Below are 15,752 nucleotides of genomic sequence, written 5' to 3'. Positions count from 1 at the left end.
GTCGGTTGAGTTTTGTTGGGTTCCCAGCCATATTGGTGTGTCTTTAAATGAGCGTGCGGATGCTGCCGCCAAGGAAGCTGTCCGCTCTTGTCCCATCTCTCGTAAGGGCATTCCGTATTCCGACTTTTACCCGGTTATCCATTCCTCCGTCCTTACCCGTTGGCAGGCTTCTTGGTTGTCTCTTACTGGTAACAAGCTACGTACTCTTAAATGTTGTGTTTCCTCGTGGCCGTCCTCCTTCCACCGTAACCGGCGATGGGAAACAGCTCTGGCGAGGTTGCGTATTGGCCATACTCGCTTAACCCATGGTCACTTGATGGAGCGCCGCCCTGCTCCTTATTGTCCTAGTTGCATTGTCCCTCTTACGGTCGTGCATGTCCTTCTTGAATGTCCTGACTTCCAGGACGAGCGTGTCTCTTGTTTTCCGACCGCCCCTCGCGGTCACCTGTCCCTCAATAGAATTCTTGGTGACTCGGATACTTTTGATATCGTTCGCCTTATGCGTTTTTGTTCTCGTATTGGCATCCTTGGTGATATTTAGCGCCCTCTGATTATTTTGCGCCTTTGATGCTGCTACATAGCCTTCCCGGTTTGGTGCCTTCTTTTGATAATTACTTACTTCTGACCTTTTTCCAGCTTTGTCTTGTTCTTGACAAGGTACGGGCTCCGTGCTGGGGTCCGCATACTCCAGCATTGGTCCTACTTATGTGCTATACAAGGTTCTGAATGATTCCCTTCACAGGTTCTTGAAGGTTGTTCTGATGTTAGCTAGCCTCGCATACTCTGCCAATGTAATTATTTTTATGTGGGCTTCAGGAGACAGGTTTGGTGTGATATCAACTCCTAGATCTTTCCCTCTGTCCGTTTCCATGAAGGACTTCATCTCCCATTCTGTATCCTGTGTCTAGCCTGTTTCCACCGCGTAGTTTCATTACCTTATATTTACTCTGAACTTTAGTAGCCATTTGTTGGACCATTCACTCAGTCTGTGTAGGCCATCTTATAGCCTCATATTCTCCTCCTCTCTTTAAACTCTCCATGTAATTTTTGCATCATCAGCAAGCAATGAGAGGAACGATTCTATCCCCCTCTGGGAGATCATTTACTTATATCAGAAACAGTATAGGTTCAAGGACTGAAACCTGTGGAACTCCACTGGTGATGCCTCGCCAATCCGAGGCATCACCCCTCAGTGACTCGCTGTCTTCTGAAGGGGGAGAGAGAGAGAGAGAGAGAGAGAGAGATTGGGAAAGGCGAGAAGGGGAGAGGAGGGGAAAGGGGGGAGGGAGAGGAGAGAGGGAGAGGGTGAAGGAAGAATGGAGAGAGGAGAGAGGGAGGGAGAGGGTGAAGGAGGAATGGGGAGAGGAGAGAGGGGTGGGAGAGGGAGAGAGTGAGTGAGTTTAAGCTTGCACTATGTTCCTGGTCTTATGGAGCGGTGTGTTACTGGAGTGTAGTGGTCTTGTTTATCTGTTAAAGAACGGTGTTGAACAATAGCTAATGAAACACATTGTCACGATGTGCGGTTCTCTGCGGGGACTGGAAGCCCAGCAGAACCCGCCTTAGTAATTACTATTCAAATGTAATCAAACTATAATATATTTAGTTATGATCATTTTATATTTTCAGGGAGGACGGTGTACGTAAGACAGAGGTGAGTGTTGCTGCAGCTTATTGTTTCATATTCCTACGTGGACCTTAATCCCAGTGGACTGTCTTGCTCATGTGAACATTAAGTGTGTGGTGCTGGTTATTTTGTGAAGAACTTGAATAACGGTAACATTGTTCATCTGTATATTCAATTTTCTTTATTCAGTCCAGAACAAGTTAAGTAAATTGTGACATTAACTTCTAGTTCAGTGGTTCTCAGACCCAGGCCACATTCCTTCCCCTTGTGATGTTTGGGGGAGGAATGTGGCCTGGGATCACAAGGGGGAGGAATGTGGCCTGGGATCACAAGGGCGGAAGGAATGTAGCCTGGGATCACAAAGGGAAGGAATGTGGCCTGGGATCACAAGGGGGAGGAATGTGGCCTGGGATCACAAGGGGGGAGGAATGTGGCCTGGGATCACAAGGGGAAGGAATGTGGCCTGGGATCACAAGGGGGAGGAATGTGGCCTGGGATCACAAGGGAAAGGAATGTGGCCTGGGATCACAAGGGGAAGGAATGTGGCCTGGGATCACAAGGGGAAGGAATGTGGCCTGGGATCACAAGGGGAAGGAATGTGGCCTGGGATCACAAGGGGAAGGAATGTGGCCTGGGATCACAAGGGGGGAGGAATGTGGCCTTGGATCACAAGGGGAAGGAATGTGGCCTGGGATCACAAGGGGGAGGAATGTGGCCTGGGATCACAAGGGGGAGGAATGTGGCCTGGGATCACAAGGGGGAGGAATGTGGCCTGGGATCACAAGGGGGAGGAATGTGGCCTGGGATCACAAGGGGGAGGAATGTGGCCTGGGATCACAAGGGGGAGGAATGTGGCCTGGGATCACAAGGGGGAGGAATGTGGCCTGGGATCACAAGGGGGAGGAATGTGGCCTGGGATCACAAGGGGGAGGAATGTGGCCTGGGATCACAAGGGGGAGGAATCCCAGCAAACACAAATCATCTACACAACGTTCGCCTATCTCTTGCCATAGGTGTGGGAATGATTTGCATTGAGAATGGTGCAGGAGAGCCTTTGAGAAACTTTTACTCAAAAAATCCAAACACAAAGGTTTAATTATAAATTGTTTTTCTACAATTATTTTCTTCCAAATGTAAAACAAATAGTTTTTACATGTTTAAATATAAAATTTATGGTGTTTTTTTGTAAAATTCATTAATAAATTGTGAATGATATATATTGGCTGAGTGAAACCTTTATAATCCATTTAGTTATAATTTGAACAGAAAAAAGTATTTTTCCAAATTTTCTAAAAATTGCTCTTTTTAACACAATTTGACTCCTTATACATTCCACTAAACACTATATCATGTTTAAATATATAATTTATGTATTATTCTCTAAAATAATTTATATAAATTATATAAGTTGCTGGAAAGTGGTGTTAAGGATTTTGAAAACATTTTGTTGTGTTAATATGTTCTTATTAACTATGTCTCAAGTTCACAGTTTATCAAACAAGAATATTAACATTCGTCAACTCTTAAAATCTTATATGTTATCTTGCTGGTGCAAAAAAGGGTGAATCTTTAGGAACAGCTATAGTATCTATATATCACAAATGGTGTTTTCCCTAACTCAAACAATGTAGGGTTTATTATTCTACACATATTTCTAATGACTCTTAGATGTTTACATTCTCTGAAGTATAATTGTGAAGGCTGTGTCCATCACTCTCAACACAGATTCTTAAACTCGTCTCTGCAGGTTCAACTATATAATTAGTTTCCATTTTGAATTTCCATGGACATTTGTATCCAAAATGAAACCAATGTGGTTTCCTTCAGCGCCTTCAGCCAGCACATTTGCTCATTCATTTCCACAGATTCCAACAAGGTAGGGGATTTACAGAAATTTGTATATTCATATTGTTATATATTAAAAATATGAATGCAGTTCAATATGATAAGACAAATACATGAGTTTATGATAAATTCGTTTTCTGTGATATACCATTGATATGCTCTTTTTTTCTTTAAACGGCAGACTAAACTAAAGTGCTCACATCAACAGATTTGATGTATAAATGGTCAACGCTCAACAGAGTTAGTATAAATGTATTAGTATAAATCTTACTTGTCTCATTGTTAATTCACATTCAATGTCAACTTGTGGTTTTGATGTGGCACGTTTGGCCAAGACACCCCACCCCATTATGCACCCCATACCCATCTTGTGGGCGGTTGTGGAAAGGGTTACAGAGGCACATAATGGGCTCAGGGACTGAACCCCACAATTCATTTAGCTAAGCAAGTTACAATCTTGATGAGCTAGTTACAAAATTCAATATAAGTCATCACATCAACAATGGGTTCGAGATCGACCTCAAGTACAGGTTCCAAATTAAGCAACTGACATATGTGGAGAGCTAGTATCAAAATTTATATGTTTGTCCTGCACACCGTCCCCCATCCAGTGGGCAGCGGTGGATAGGTTACAATCACTTAGTTGTTATCTACAGTTAGCAAACTGGGGATATTTGGCTAAAATTTCTGGTAGCAGATCATTTTGAATGAAATATTGACACATCGCTGGAACATTGGTTATAGAATTGTCTCTAAATTCATGTACCTTTTCGCACTCCATCACATAGTGACGGAGGGTGTGCGAATAATTTTGTTGACACAGTTTACATTTGGTCAGGTCTACATCAGCAGATAATGAGAATTCCCAGAGATACTTGTAACCGAGTCTAAGCCGAGCAGTAGTAACATCTAGAAGTCTGCTGATTTTATTGGATGATCCATAGATGTGTGGCTCCTCTTGTATGATATGTATGATAGATGGAATTACTAGTTCCAGTTTCTAGGCAGGCGATGAGTACTCACAATAACCTTAATTAAGCGTCAAAACAAAAATGTGTATACTCTTTTTACTCTCCTGACCTTAGTTCTCGAGCTATGTATTTCATTTTGGTACCAACGTGTTCGCAATAACATTCTCTAGAAGAAAATCAGCAAAAACGGTCACCAAAAGTTATATGAATACCAGCACCCAATAAATACCTACGTAGATGACTCGCCGTGAGTGCCCAAGAGCAACAAAATGTTTTTACTCTTGGGATTGTTATCACTTCCACACTTGTCCTACAGCGTTAATTTTGGTATCAATGTACTCGCAATGAAATTCCCAACACGGTGATATGAATATAAACGTAGAATAATGGTCGCTGCCCACCCGCAAGAGTGTGGGAAGTGGCGGAACTGTTACCCAGTATTGGTGACAAGACGACACATGGGCGATACAGTGCTTTGAAAGTTTATAATTATATCACTGTCCTGACATTATTATTGTATGTACGTCATTCATTTTTGTGCCAATGTTTTCGCAATAGAATGTTCTATGAGCCCGTAGGTAAAAAAGAGCAACAAAGCGTAAGATAGAATAGCACCATATATAAAACAACGCTGGTACATATCAGTGAGCGTCAAACACACACGAAATGTGTGTGTTTGATGGTGGTCAAACGATGTTTGATGTGTTTGATCAGGTGATGTCCTGATCCGCATAATTAAAGCATGAATTATGTTGAGAAAAAATAAGAAAAAAGGGAAAAAACAGGGGTGGGAGAAACATGACAGAAAAAGAGTAAAAATACAATTTGGTCAACAAAACAGCATTGTTTAAAATAAAAGATATGGATTGACATTTTGGGGGTTAGGTTGGTAGGTCTTTCTTCATATGACAGGTTAACAGGTAGAACAAAGATTACCATTTATATATGGATAACTATTATAAGTCGGTTTGAATGAGTGAATTGCTGCTTGAAGATAGGTATATACACCTGTGGTACTATCAGATTGCATCGTGGTGAGCCTAAAACCCTTCAGATCCAAGCAAAGGGTAAAATGCCAGCAGATACAATTGCGAACACATTGATACCAAAATGAAAGACATATGACGAGAATTGAGGTAACCAAAGTGAAAAGAGTGTTCACATTACATTGCACTAGAGTGCTCCCGGGTTACTTTCTCTCACTTTCTCTGTTTTGTGCGGATGGTACACCTTGCTTTTGGAGTTTATATGCATTTAAACCTGTAGATAATTCTATTGCTAACACATTGATACCAAAATGAAAGACCTAGGATGACAATTGGGGTGACCAAAATGAAAAGAGTGTATACATTTTATCGCTCTTGTGCGCTCCCTGGTAACACACTCTCGCTTACTCTGTTTGTTGCGGATGGTAAGCCGGGCTTTTGGAGTTTATATGCCTTTAGTCCTGTAGAGAATTCTATTGCGAACACATTGATGCCAAATTGAAAAAACTAGGATGAGAATTGAGGTAACAAAGTTGAAAAGGGTATACACTTTTCAGTATTATCACGCTCTCTAATGTAATGAGAGTTGCCTGAGGGTGGCTCAGCTTTCTTTTTCTGGTACCCTTGGCCTACATTCATCTTGTCGGCGGGTGGAGCGCGCTGCTGTCTTTGACATTATATGCACATAGTTCTGTTGGGAATTCTATTGCGAACGCATTGATACCAAAATGAAAGACATAGGACGAGAATTAAGGTGACAAAGTTGAAAAGAGTATACACTTTTCAGTATTTCCGCGCACTACCTGGGAATGTCCAAACAAAAATGGAGAGAGTGGAGGGGTAACTTGCCCAAAACGCGAAAGTGTTTGGGGAGATTAACTTTCGTTCAATACTATTATGCAAAAGGAGCCACACATCTATGGTTCATCCAATACAATCAGCAGACTTCTAGATGTTACTACTGCTCGGCTTAGACTCGGTTACAAGTATTTCTGGGAATTCTCATTATCTGCCGATGTAGACCTGACCAAATGTTAACTGTCAACAAAATTATTTGCACACCCCTTCGTCACTATGTGATAGTGAATTCAGAGACAATTCTATAACCAATGTACCAACGATGTGTCAATATTTCATTCAAAATGATCTGGTACCAGAAATTTTAGCCAAATATCCCCAGTTTGCTAACTGTAAGTAGTAACTAAGTGATTGTAACCTATCCACCGCTGCCCACTGGATGGGGAGCGGTGTGCAGGACAAACATATCAATTGTGACACTAGCTCTCCACATATGTCAGTTGCTTAATTTAGAAACTGTACTTGTGATCGATCTCGAACCTATTGTTGATGTGACGACTTATACTGAATTTTGTAACTAGCTCATCAAGATTGTAACTTGCTTAGCTAAATGAATTGTTGGGTTCAGTCCCTGAGCCCATTATGTGCCTCTGCAACCCTTTCCACTACCGCCCACAAGATGGGTATGGGGTGCATAATAAATGAACTAAACTAACTTTAAGGCATCCTGAAAGAAAGCTTGGAGGGCTTGAAAAATTGCAGAACGAAGCCTTGAGGATAATCCTTGGGTGCCTTCGTACCACAAAGATACTTAATATGAGAAAGGAACTTAATATTCCGAGCGTTGTTTATCGTGTTACTGAAAATAACTGTCAAATTGGTATAAAAATGCTTAGGCTAGCTCATCCTAACCCTTGCACAGAAGCCCTCCAGAATTTCTTTATTGAATGTAAACATTGTTTCAAATAGATAAATAAAATTGGAACTGAACTCAGAAAGTATCAGATTTATAATTTGTACCAAGAGAGACAACAATAGCACTTTCCTGCACTGTAGGAAATTACACCCTTTTCAATTTTAATCCCTCCCTTTCCATCAAAGGAGCAAATTAGAGATCAGTCCCAGCTTTGTCTTGAGGCAAAGCTCAACGTCTTAAGCCATACTGATGCTCTGTCCACAGAGCATTCTCTCTCTCAAATCATATACACTGAAGGTTTCCTACAGCGCCCAACGGGTGCAGCTGGAAGTGCAGTTGTCCTGGCAATAGGATATGACTTATATTTTGAGTGGGGAGTCCGTATAAACAACTGGGCCTCTACCCTTCAGACTGAACTATTTGCCTTGCTCCTTGCACTGAAATGTGTACAAGTATCCAAACTTGATACATTAGTTGTAAGTGACTCTTTATCATCCTTAATTGCTCTCAACTCTTTAAGACATAACTGTAACATGCTTGTGTCTGAAGCTAGACACAAATACAATAACAACTTGAGGAACCTTATCATAAACAATAATCTCAACAAAAATCACATAGTTCTCAGAGGTGATTTCAATATTGACCTAGGGCTACAAAATAACCCTCAAGTAGACTGTTTCCTCAACAGCATGAATTCCTGTATGCTCATCCCCGCAATCACCAGGCCCACCCGAGTCACTCAAACATCTGCGACTACCCTGGATCACTGATGGACCAACATAACAGCTCCTCTTACATCAAGTATAATCACTGACAGAACAACTGACCACTATCCTACCTTCCTTGTAGCGAACATGGCCATAACACCACCAGGTAACAAGAAAATTACCTTTAGGTTACAATGTGAAGCGGCAATAGGCAATCTCACAAATGCCCTCCACAATGTAAACTGGGAATCTAAATTTATCAATACACAGGATAATAATTCGTTAACTAGCCTCTTTCCAAAATTTAAAGCCTTTACAATACTTATTGTCCTCTCCTCACCAAGCAAGTAACTGGCAAAAAGGTTAAATAATCCCTGGCTCACTAATGGCATACTTAAAGCAATCGACAAGAAACATGAATATGAAAAAAAAACTTAGGATTGGCCTAGTTGGAAAAGAAGTAGTTAAGAGGTATTCATCAGTGCTTACCAGTATAATAAGAGCAAAGCGTTCCTATTACGAGAATAGATTCAAAGAAGCAAAAGGCAACATAAAAAGCACATGGAGAGCCATCTCTACCATCCTAGGAGCTAAACAACATTCACATAATAAGATAAAAATCTCCAAGGATGGTTATACACCTGCAACAGATCTTGAAACAGCAACTGAATTTAATAGCTTCTTTTCATCGTTTGGTGCTCACCTTGCCCGAAAAATCCCAGAGACTCAGACATATGTTACCACATATCTTTCACGCAGCTATCCAAACTCTCTTCTCCTCTCTCCGGTCAGCCCTACAGATGTTGTGTCCATCATTCACTCGCTAAAAACCAAAGCTGGGAACATTAGTGAAATACCATCGATGGTACACAGGCGTGCCTCCCATGCCCTTGCACCATCCATAGCACTGCTGTTCAACAAATCCCTAGAGTGTCATACCTTCCCTGATATCCTTAAAAAAGCAAGAGTAACGCCAGTTCATAAAGGAGGTAACACGGCAGACATAAATAATTACAGACCCATATCGAATCTACCTATATTATCAAAATTATTTTTTTTTTTTTTACAAACAGCTCTACTCCAATCTTGTAAAATTCAATATACTAAGTCCCTGTCAGTTTGGCTTCCGGTCCCAAAAGAGTACCAATGATGCTATTGTTAGTCTGCTTGACTTAATCTTCTCAGCCCTTGACAAAAGTGAGTTTCCAATTGAACTCTTCATCGGCCTGAGAAAGGCCTTTGATACTGTTAACCATAACTACCTCTTACTTAAATTCCACCATTATGGAATCCGTGGCCTTGCCCTAAACTATATCCGATCCTATCTTAGTAACAGACACCAATATGAAGCCATCAATGATATAACCTCTCCCACTCTACCACTTAATTACCGTAAAGGTGCCACAGAGCAGCATCCTAGGACCCTCCTGTTTCTTATATACATCAATGATCTCCCTAATGTCTCTAACATACTTAAACCTATATTGTTGGCTGATGATACTACTCATCTACTCTGACCCCAACCCACTCCTGTTAAATAATGTTGTAAACAATTAATTAAAAAAAGTCTACTTGTGGATGTCAACCAACAAACCTCACACAAAACATAGAAAAGACCTACTATATCTTATTTGGAAACAAATCAACAAATGCAATTCAGCTTCAGATAGATAATGTAAACATTAGCAATAAAAATGATGGAAAGTTTCTTAGCCTATACTTAGACAAGAGACTCAACTTCCGCACCCATATACAACACATAACTAAAAAGGTTTCTAAAACAGTTGGTATACTGTTTAAGATCAGATATTATGTACCCTACTCTGCTCTCCTCTCACTCTATTATGCACTTATCTATCCCTATCATTCTTATGGCGTTTGTGCTTGGGGTTCAACCTCTGCAAACTACCTCAAGCCCATCATCATCCAGTAAAAATCTGCTATCAGGACAATAAATAACTCTACCTTCAGACAACACACAGCTCCCTTGTTCAAATCCTTAAACATGCTAAACAAATTCACTCCATACATTCTCCTGTGTAAATTACGTTTATAAAGCCCTTTTTCTAACTGCAAACCCTGTTCTGAAACTCTTCCTGGACAGATGTAATAGAACACATGGCCACGTCCCCACCAGACATAAATATCTCTTTGATATCCCCAGAGTCAAACTTAATCTATGTAAACACTCTATGTAAATAAAGGGACCTAGTCTATGGAACTCACTCCCTTATAATGATTTGAAAAGCTGTCCAACTTCTGCCATATTCAAAAATAAAACCAAAAAGTACCTGTAGTACTTTTTAAGTACGAGGGAGTAATGCGCAAAGCGTCCCTCACCTGTGACGTCACAGCGTCACCTGACGCCATATCAACACATCGGCCATTTTGTCGTCAGTTCAGTCATGGCGAGGACTAACCCTTCATGCAAACTGCACCTACTATCAAGAAGAAGAAGATTTTGTGTTCCACCGATAGTATTATCGTAAGTAAGCACTTATATTTTATATTTTATTAAATTAATTGATTCTATTTTTCTGTAATAAAGGTCCAAAGGGTTGTTAAGGAACGGGTGTAGCGATACCGACGCTCAGTGCGCTCAACTCACACCAAAGTATCACCTGTGTAGCTTCTGTAATTAGTGTTAATTAGTTATGCTATAAGATAATGAAGCGAGTATAAGATTAACTCGCTACAAGGGTACTGTGTTGGGAGGTGAGGGCTGTTACTGGTGTCTGTGGGGATGTGAGGACTTGTACCAACCACTATCACCACCAGTACCTTGTCTTGCATCCTGCTTAGTATTCCTATTGAGATATGAAGTATTATTGCATTCATATAATTATTCATTCATTGTCATTACTATTTTTATGGGCTATGTTCTGTTACCCTAATGCTTTTTACCCCTGGGCATGTCCATTTACTCTCCAGCCCTTCACAAGCCACTGCTGCACCCCCTCCATGCCCATACTTACTGTGCTTATTCTTACAGGACTGCACTGCATTATGTGGTGCTCACTGCCTGGACACCTTGATACATGCATTATAGGGTTCTGGTAGTTGTTCTACTCACCAAGCCCTTCCAAGGCCAGGCTTGACATGTGAGAGCTTGGTCCAACAGGCTGTTGCTTGGACAGGCCCCTCAGGCCCACATATCCACCACAGCCTTGTTTGTCCGGCACTTCAAAATCAAATGTTTATTTACGTAAGGTACATACATATTTTTAGGTAAGGTACTCTTTATTTGGGTAAATTTATCTTCGTAGTATTTAGCTTTGGCTCGTCTAATTATCTTGGATAGCAATAACGAGTAATTCTTTGAGAATTCTTTGGAGACAATTCCTAACCTATACTTCTCCCAACCTATACTTCTTCTCAAGGTCATCTTCACTTCTTGAAGATGTTCAGGTTTTCTCTTGAAGATGTCGACGGTTGTTCCAGCAATACTGTATTTCTTTTATTGCTGAAAACCTGTTTTCAGCCATAAAAAAATAATCCTGAATCCAGAAAAAAATCCCTTTTGTATCGTCTGGAAATTTTCAAATATTGCTGATCAAACCTGAGTCTAAATTATTTGTATATATTATGAATTACAGAGGTCCCAGGACAGGGTTTTTAGGCACTCCACTTACATTTTCCCACTCTGACTTAACCCCCATTTATACAAACTCAGTCTTATCTTTTAGCTAATAATTTATTGTACACACCATACTCAGCCTGTGTAGGGTAGTTTATTGTGCATGTGTAGTATATATATTTGTGTAGTATATTTGGTATATTTAATGCCTCTAACCTCTCCTCATAGTTCTTGTCCTTCAGTTCTGGGAGCCACTTAGTAGCATGTCTTTGCACCTTTTCCAGTTTGTTTATGTGCTTCTTAAGATATGGGCACCATACAACCGCTGCATATTCCAACTTTGGTCTAACAAAAGTCGTGAACAATTTCTTGAGTATTTCGCCATCCATGCATTTAAAAGCTCTGAATATTATCCTTTACCTGCAATTGGTTGTTGCTGTATTTATAGAATATGATTTGTTCTACTTTACATTTGTTTGTTCCTTTTTTTCAAAATTTCTTTCTGCCTTTCTCCTCACTGCCGTGTAGTTGTTTCTCTTTGTATTACTGGTATGTTTGGGGGTTTGGCCTCTTCGTATATTGATTCCATTTTTGTGTCTTTTGGTCTCTGTCCGTCTTGAAATTTCAGTTGAACAAATCCTGTTTCCTAGTTCTGCATCTTTGTTTTGGTATAAATGTTTTTGTTCCTTTATCATATATTTCACAAAATTGACATACTGTGCATTAATTCATCTCAATTACTTCCTTTCCTAACAGCAAGCCTTTCCAGTAAAATTCTTTGAATTCTTTTCTGACTTCTGGCCTAATGTTTGTTTTATCCTAGTGTGTATGATGCCTAGCGTGTGTCTGGTGCCTGTTGTGTTAAACCGAAGATAAATGCATAAGTATAGGTCAGTAATTTCTCCAGCTTTGAAAGGGGCTTTCATTATGCAGCAGTATTCCACTCTAGAGAGCACTAGCGTCTTGAAAACTATCATCATCGGTATAGCATCTCTAGTGTGAAAAGTTCTTGTTATCTATCCTGTCATTTTTCTTGCAGTTGTGACGGCTACTTTATTGTGTTCTTTAAATGTAAGGCCTTCTGACATCAGTACACCCAAATCCTTTACGTTGCTTTTCCGTTCAATGTTATGATTTGACTGAGTTTTGTAAGTGGTTTCCGTTTTTATATTTTTTATTTTTTCCGTAGCGCATGAGCTGAAACTTATGTTCGTTAATCACCATGTTATTTTCTGTAGCCCATAGAAAGACCTGATTTACATCTGATTGGAGGTTTGCCGTGTCCTCTATGTTGCCTACTCTCGTGAAGATTCTAGTGTCATCTGCAAAGGATGATCAAGTACTATAGGTTGTGTCCTTGTCTATGTCCGATATGAGGATGAGAAAAAGTATTGGAGCAAGCACAGTACGCTTGGGGACTGAGCTCTTTACGGTTGATGGTCCAGATTTTATTTTGTTGACTACTACACATTGGGTTCTATTAGTCAGGAAGTTGTATATCCATCTGCCTATTTTTCCGGTAATTCCTTTTGAACGCATTTTATGTGCAATAACACAATGGTCACATTTGTCAAAGGCTTTTTTTTGTCAAAGCGTTTTGTTTGTCTTCCATGGCATCTAGTGCCATGTCAGAGTGGTCCAGCAACTGTGATAGGCAAGAGCGCCCTGTTCTGAAACCATGTTGTCTGGGGTTATGGAGATGCTGTGATTCCATGTATTTTGTGATCTTACTTCTTAGCATTCTCTCAAAGATTTTTATGATGTGCGATGTTAGTGCTATCGGTCTGTAGTTTTTTGCCTCTGCCTTATTTCCTCCTTTATGGGGCGGTGCTATCTCTGCGGTTTTTAGTATGTCAGGGACAATGCCAGTATCTTGGCTTTGTCTCCAAAGAATGTGAAGGGCCTGCGATAACGTTTTTTACAGTTCTTGATGAATATAGAGTTCCAAGAGTCAGGGCCTGGTGCAGAGTGCATAGGCATACTGTCTATGGCTTCTTCAAAATCCAGTGGGGATAGGATCACATCTGATTTATGATTTGATGTTGGTATCATATCCATGAAAAATTCATTTGGGTTATCAATCAGATGGATGGAGAGCTACACTCGTGGTGTCCCATTTTCCCAGCACTCTTTGTCATATAATGCTTTGAAAATTTTGACGGATTTGGCCTCCACCACCTTCTCACCTAACATGTTCCAACCGTTTACCATTCTGTTTGCAAAAGTGAATTGTCTTACATTTCTTCGGCATCTTTGTTTAGTTCGTTTAAATCTATAACCTCTTGTTCTTGAAATTCCAGGTCTCGGGAAATCTTCCCTATCAAGTTTATCAATTCCTGTTACTGTTTTGTACGTAGTGATCATATCTCCTCTTTTCCTTCTGTCTTCTAGTTTGGAATATTTAATGCCTCTAATGTCTCCTCATAAATCCTGCCCTTCAGTTTTGGTATGAATGTTTGTGTGCCTTCATCGTATATTTTGCAAAATATGGAATACATCTCATTTACTTTACTTTAAGAATATGGTTCGATCAATTAAAAACCCTCTTGTTCAAATTGCAAAGAGACTGAAAGAGATGCAGCATGCTCAATGGATTATATATTAGTGATTATTATTAGGATTATATATTAGTGAATCATATTAGTGATTCAATTATTATGGTCATAAAACAATAAACAAATAGTTTTGGTGTTATTACACTCTATTCACAGGTTATATATAAGTATCTGCATGTTTTGTTCACCATTACAAACCACTAAGTTGGTTTGATTTTTGTTGAGATTGTTATTTATGATAAGATTCCTTACGTTATCTGAGAATGAAGCTATGTCGGTATTGGGAAATCTATAGATGGCACTTATAGTCAAGGAGGATTTAAGGGATTTACTGGAGAACTTGGCAAAGGTATATTCACAATAGTCGTCTCTATTACTAATGAGACTATTGCAGATGAAGGTATCTTTGTAAGATATTGCTATGCCACCTCCTTTTTTTATTAGGCCTGCAGTTGTGAATGGCTTTATTATCACCTTCATTGTATTATCACCTGACCTAATGCGGGTATAAAATCAACTAATATATATATATATATATATATATATATATATATATATATATATATATATATATATATATATATATATATATTCAAAATTCGTCAGTGTACTACATTTTTGTTGTTGCTTTTAGGTGATGCTTTTAACCAGTGTACGTGGGTCTGATTGTGCAACCACAGTTCGAAGAATAATGAAGATATGAACAAACGGCCTGTGGTCACTATACAGTCTGGAAGGGCAAAAGAAGAAATTGGCATTTCTACAAAAACAAGAACTATATAATGTTATTTTAAGTAAGTAACCAAAAAATTAAATAATTTTTTTAAAGTTTAAAATTCACTTAAAAATGTAAATTTTAAGTTAAAAAATTTTAACCAAAAAACTTGATATTTTTCATATTTGGAACCATTCCATAATCCCAAGCATAAATGATTATATTTCTATCACTTGCTCTTAAGATTGTTTCATTTAATAGAGGTTGGGCATAATTGTTCTCTGCTGCTAATAGAACTGACTGACTTAGCTATAGGAAAATGTAAAATTAATTGGTTTATCCATTACAGTATTTTGCAGTTTATTTCATGATCCTGTGCTTAATACTTGCATAAATAGTAGATTACAAAATGCATTTTTATATCATTAGTATTGAATAATAATAATGCAAATAATTGACTTATAAATGATGTACAATTAATTGGTAGGTGATATTATATTATTAATATTTTTTCATTCTTGCAAAGCCTTAACAAAGTCATTAACATGTTAATATAAACTTGATCACCTTCCACTTATTTTCTCATGTGCTACCTACATGTACAAAACCTTATTCCTAAATGCATATTTTGTTCTGAAACTTGTCCTTTATATGTTGTGTATCACCATCTCTGGAGAGTTTTATCTGATTGATGTATAAATTACTTTTAATTTTACAGAATATTATTGTTATACTGAATTTATTATTATATAAATAACTTAATTTTACAGAATCATCTATCAACGCACATCCACAAGTTGAGGAGGAGGATGTGACCTTCCAGATGTCTGAAGTACTGAAACAGGCACCAAACAGGCCTGGTGGATCTAGGTACAAGGTAAAATAATTTAATTTTTTTTTTTTTTTTTTTTACTAATTGTCCGATATATATGGCTATTCTATGGCCCCAGGGTTTGTATTTTATCAAACTCTTATTAGAATAATAGATCTCGTAATAATTTTGCAAAAATAGTGGCATTTACTATTTTAAAAAGCTCGGGTGCAGGGGGGGGGGGGGG

General features: G+C 39.0%; 1 protein-coding gene across 4 annotated transcripts in view; it reads left to right on the top strand.

Annotated features, from left to right (window-relative positions):
• Positions 1-15,752, top strand: part of LOC138362972 (uncharacterized) — a 393,681-nt gene that overhangs the window by 82,779 nt on the left and 295,150 nt on the right. For all 4 annotated transcript variants that reach the window (XR_011227956.1, XR_011227957.1, XM_069321533.1 and 1 more), the window contains exon 2: positions 1,627-1,651. Coding sequence is in view for 2 of the 4 variants with exons in the window: in XM_069321533.1 (XP_069177634.1) it covers positions 1,627-1,651 (25 nt within the window). In the remaining 2 variants the exon portion in view is untranslated. The remainder of the gene's footprint in view (positions 1-1,626; positions 1,652-15,752) is intronic.

The sequence above is a fragment of the Procambarus clarkii genome, chromosome 9 (genome assembly GCF_040958095.1).
Source record: "Procambarus clarkii isolate CNS0578487 chromosome 9, FALCON_Pclarkii_2.0, whole genome shotgun sequence".
Classification (NCBI taxonomy): Eukaryota; Metazoa; Arthropoda; class Malacostraca; order Decapoda; family Cambaridae; genus Procambarus; species Procambarus clarkii.
The sequence above is the reverse complement of the archived record's forward strand: the minus strand, read 5'-3'. Positions and strand labels throughout refer to the sequence as shown.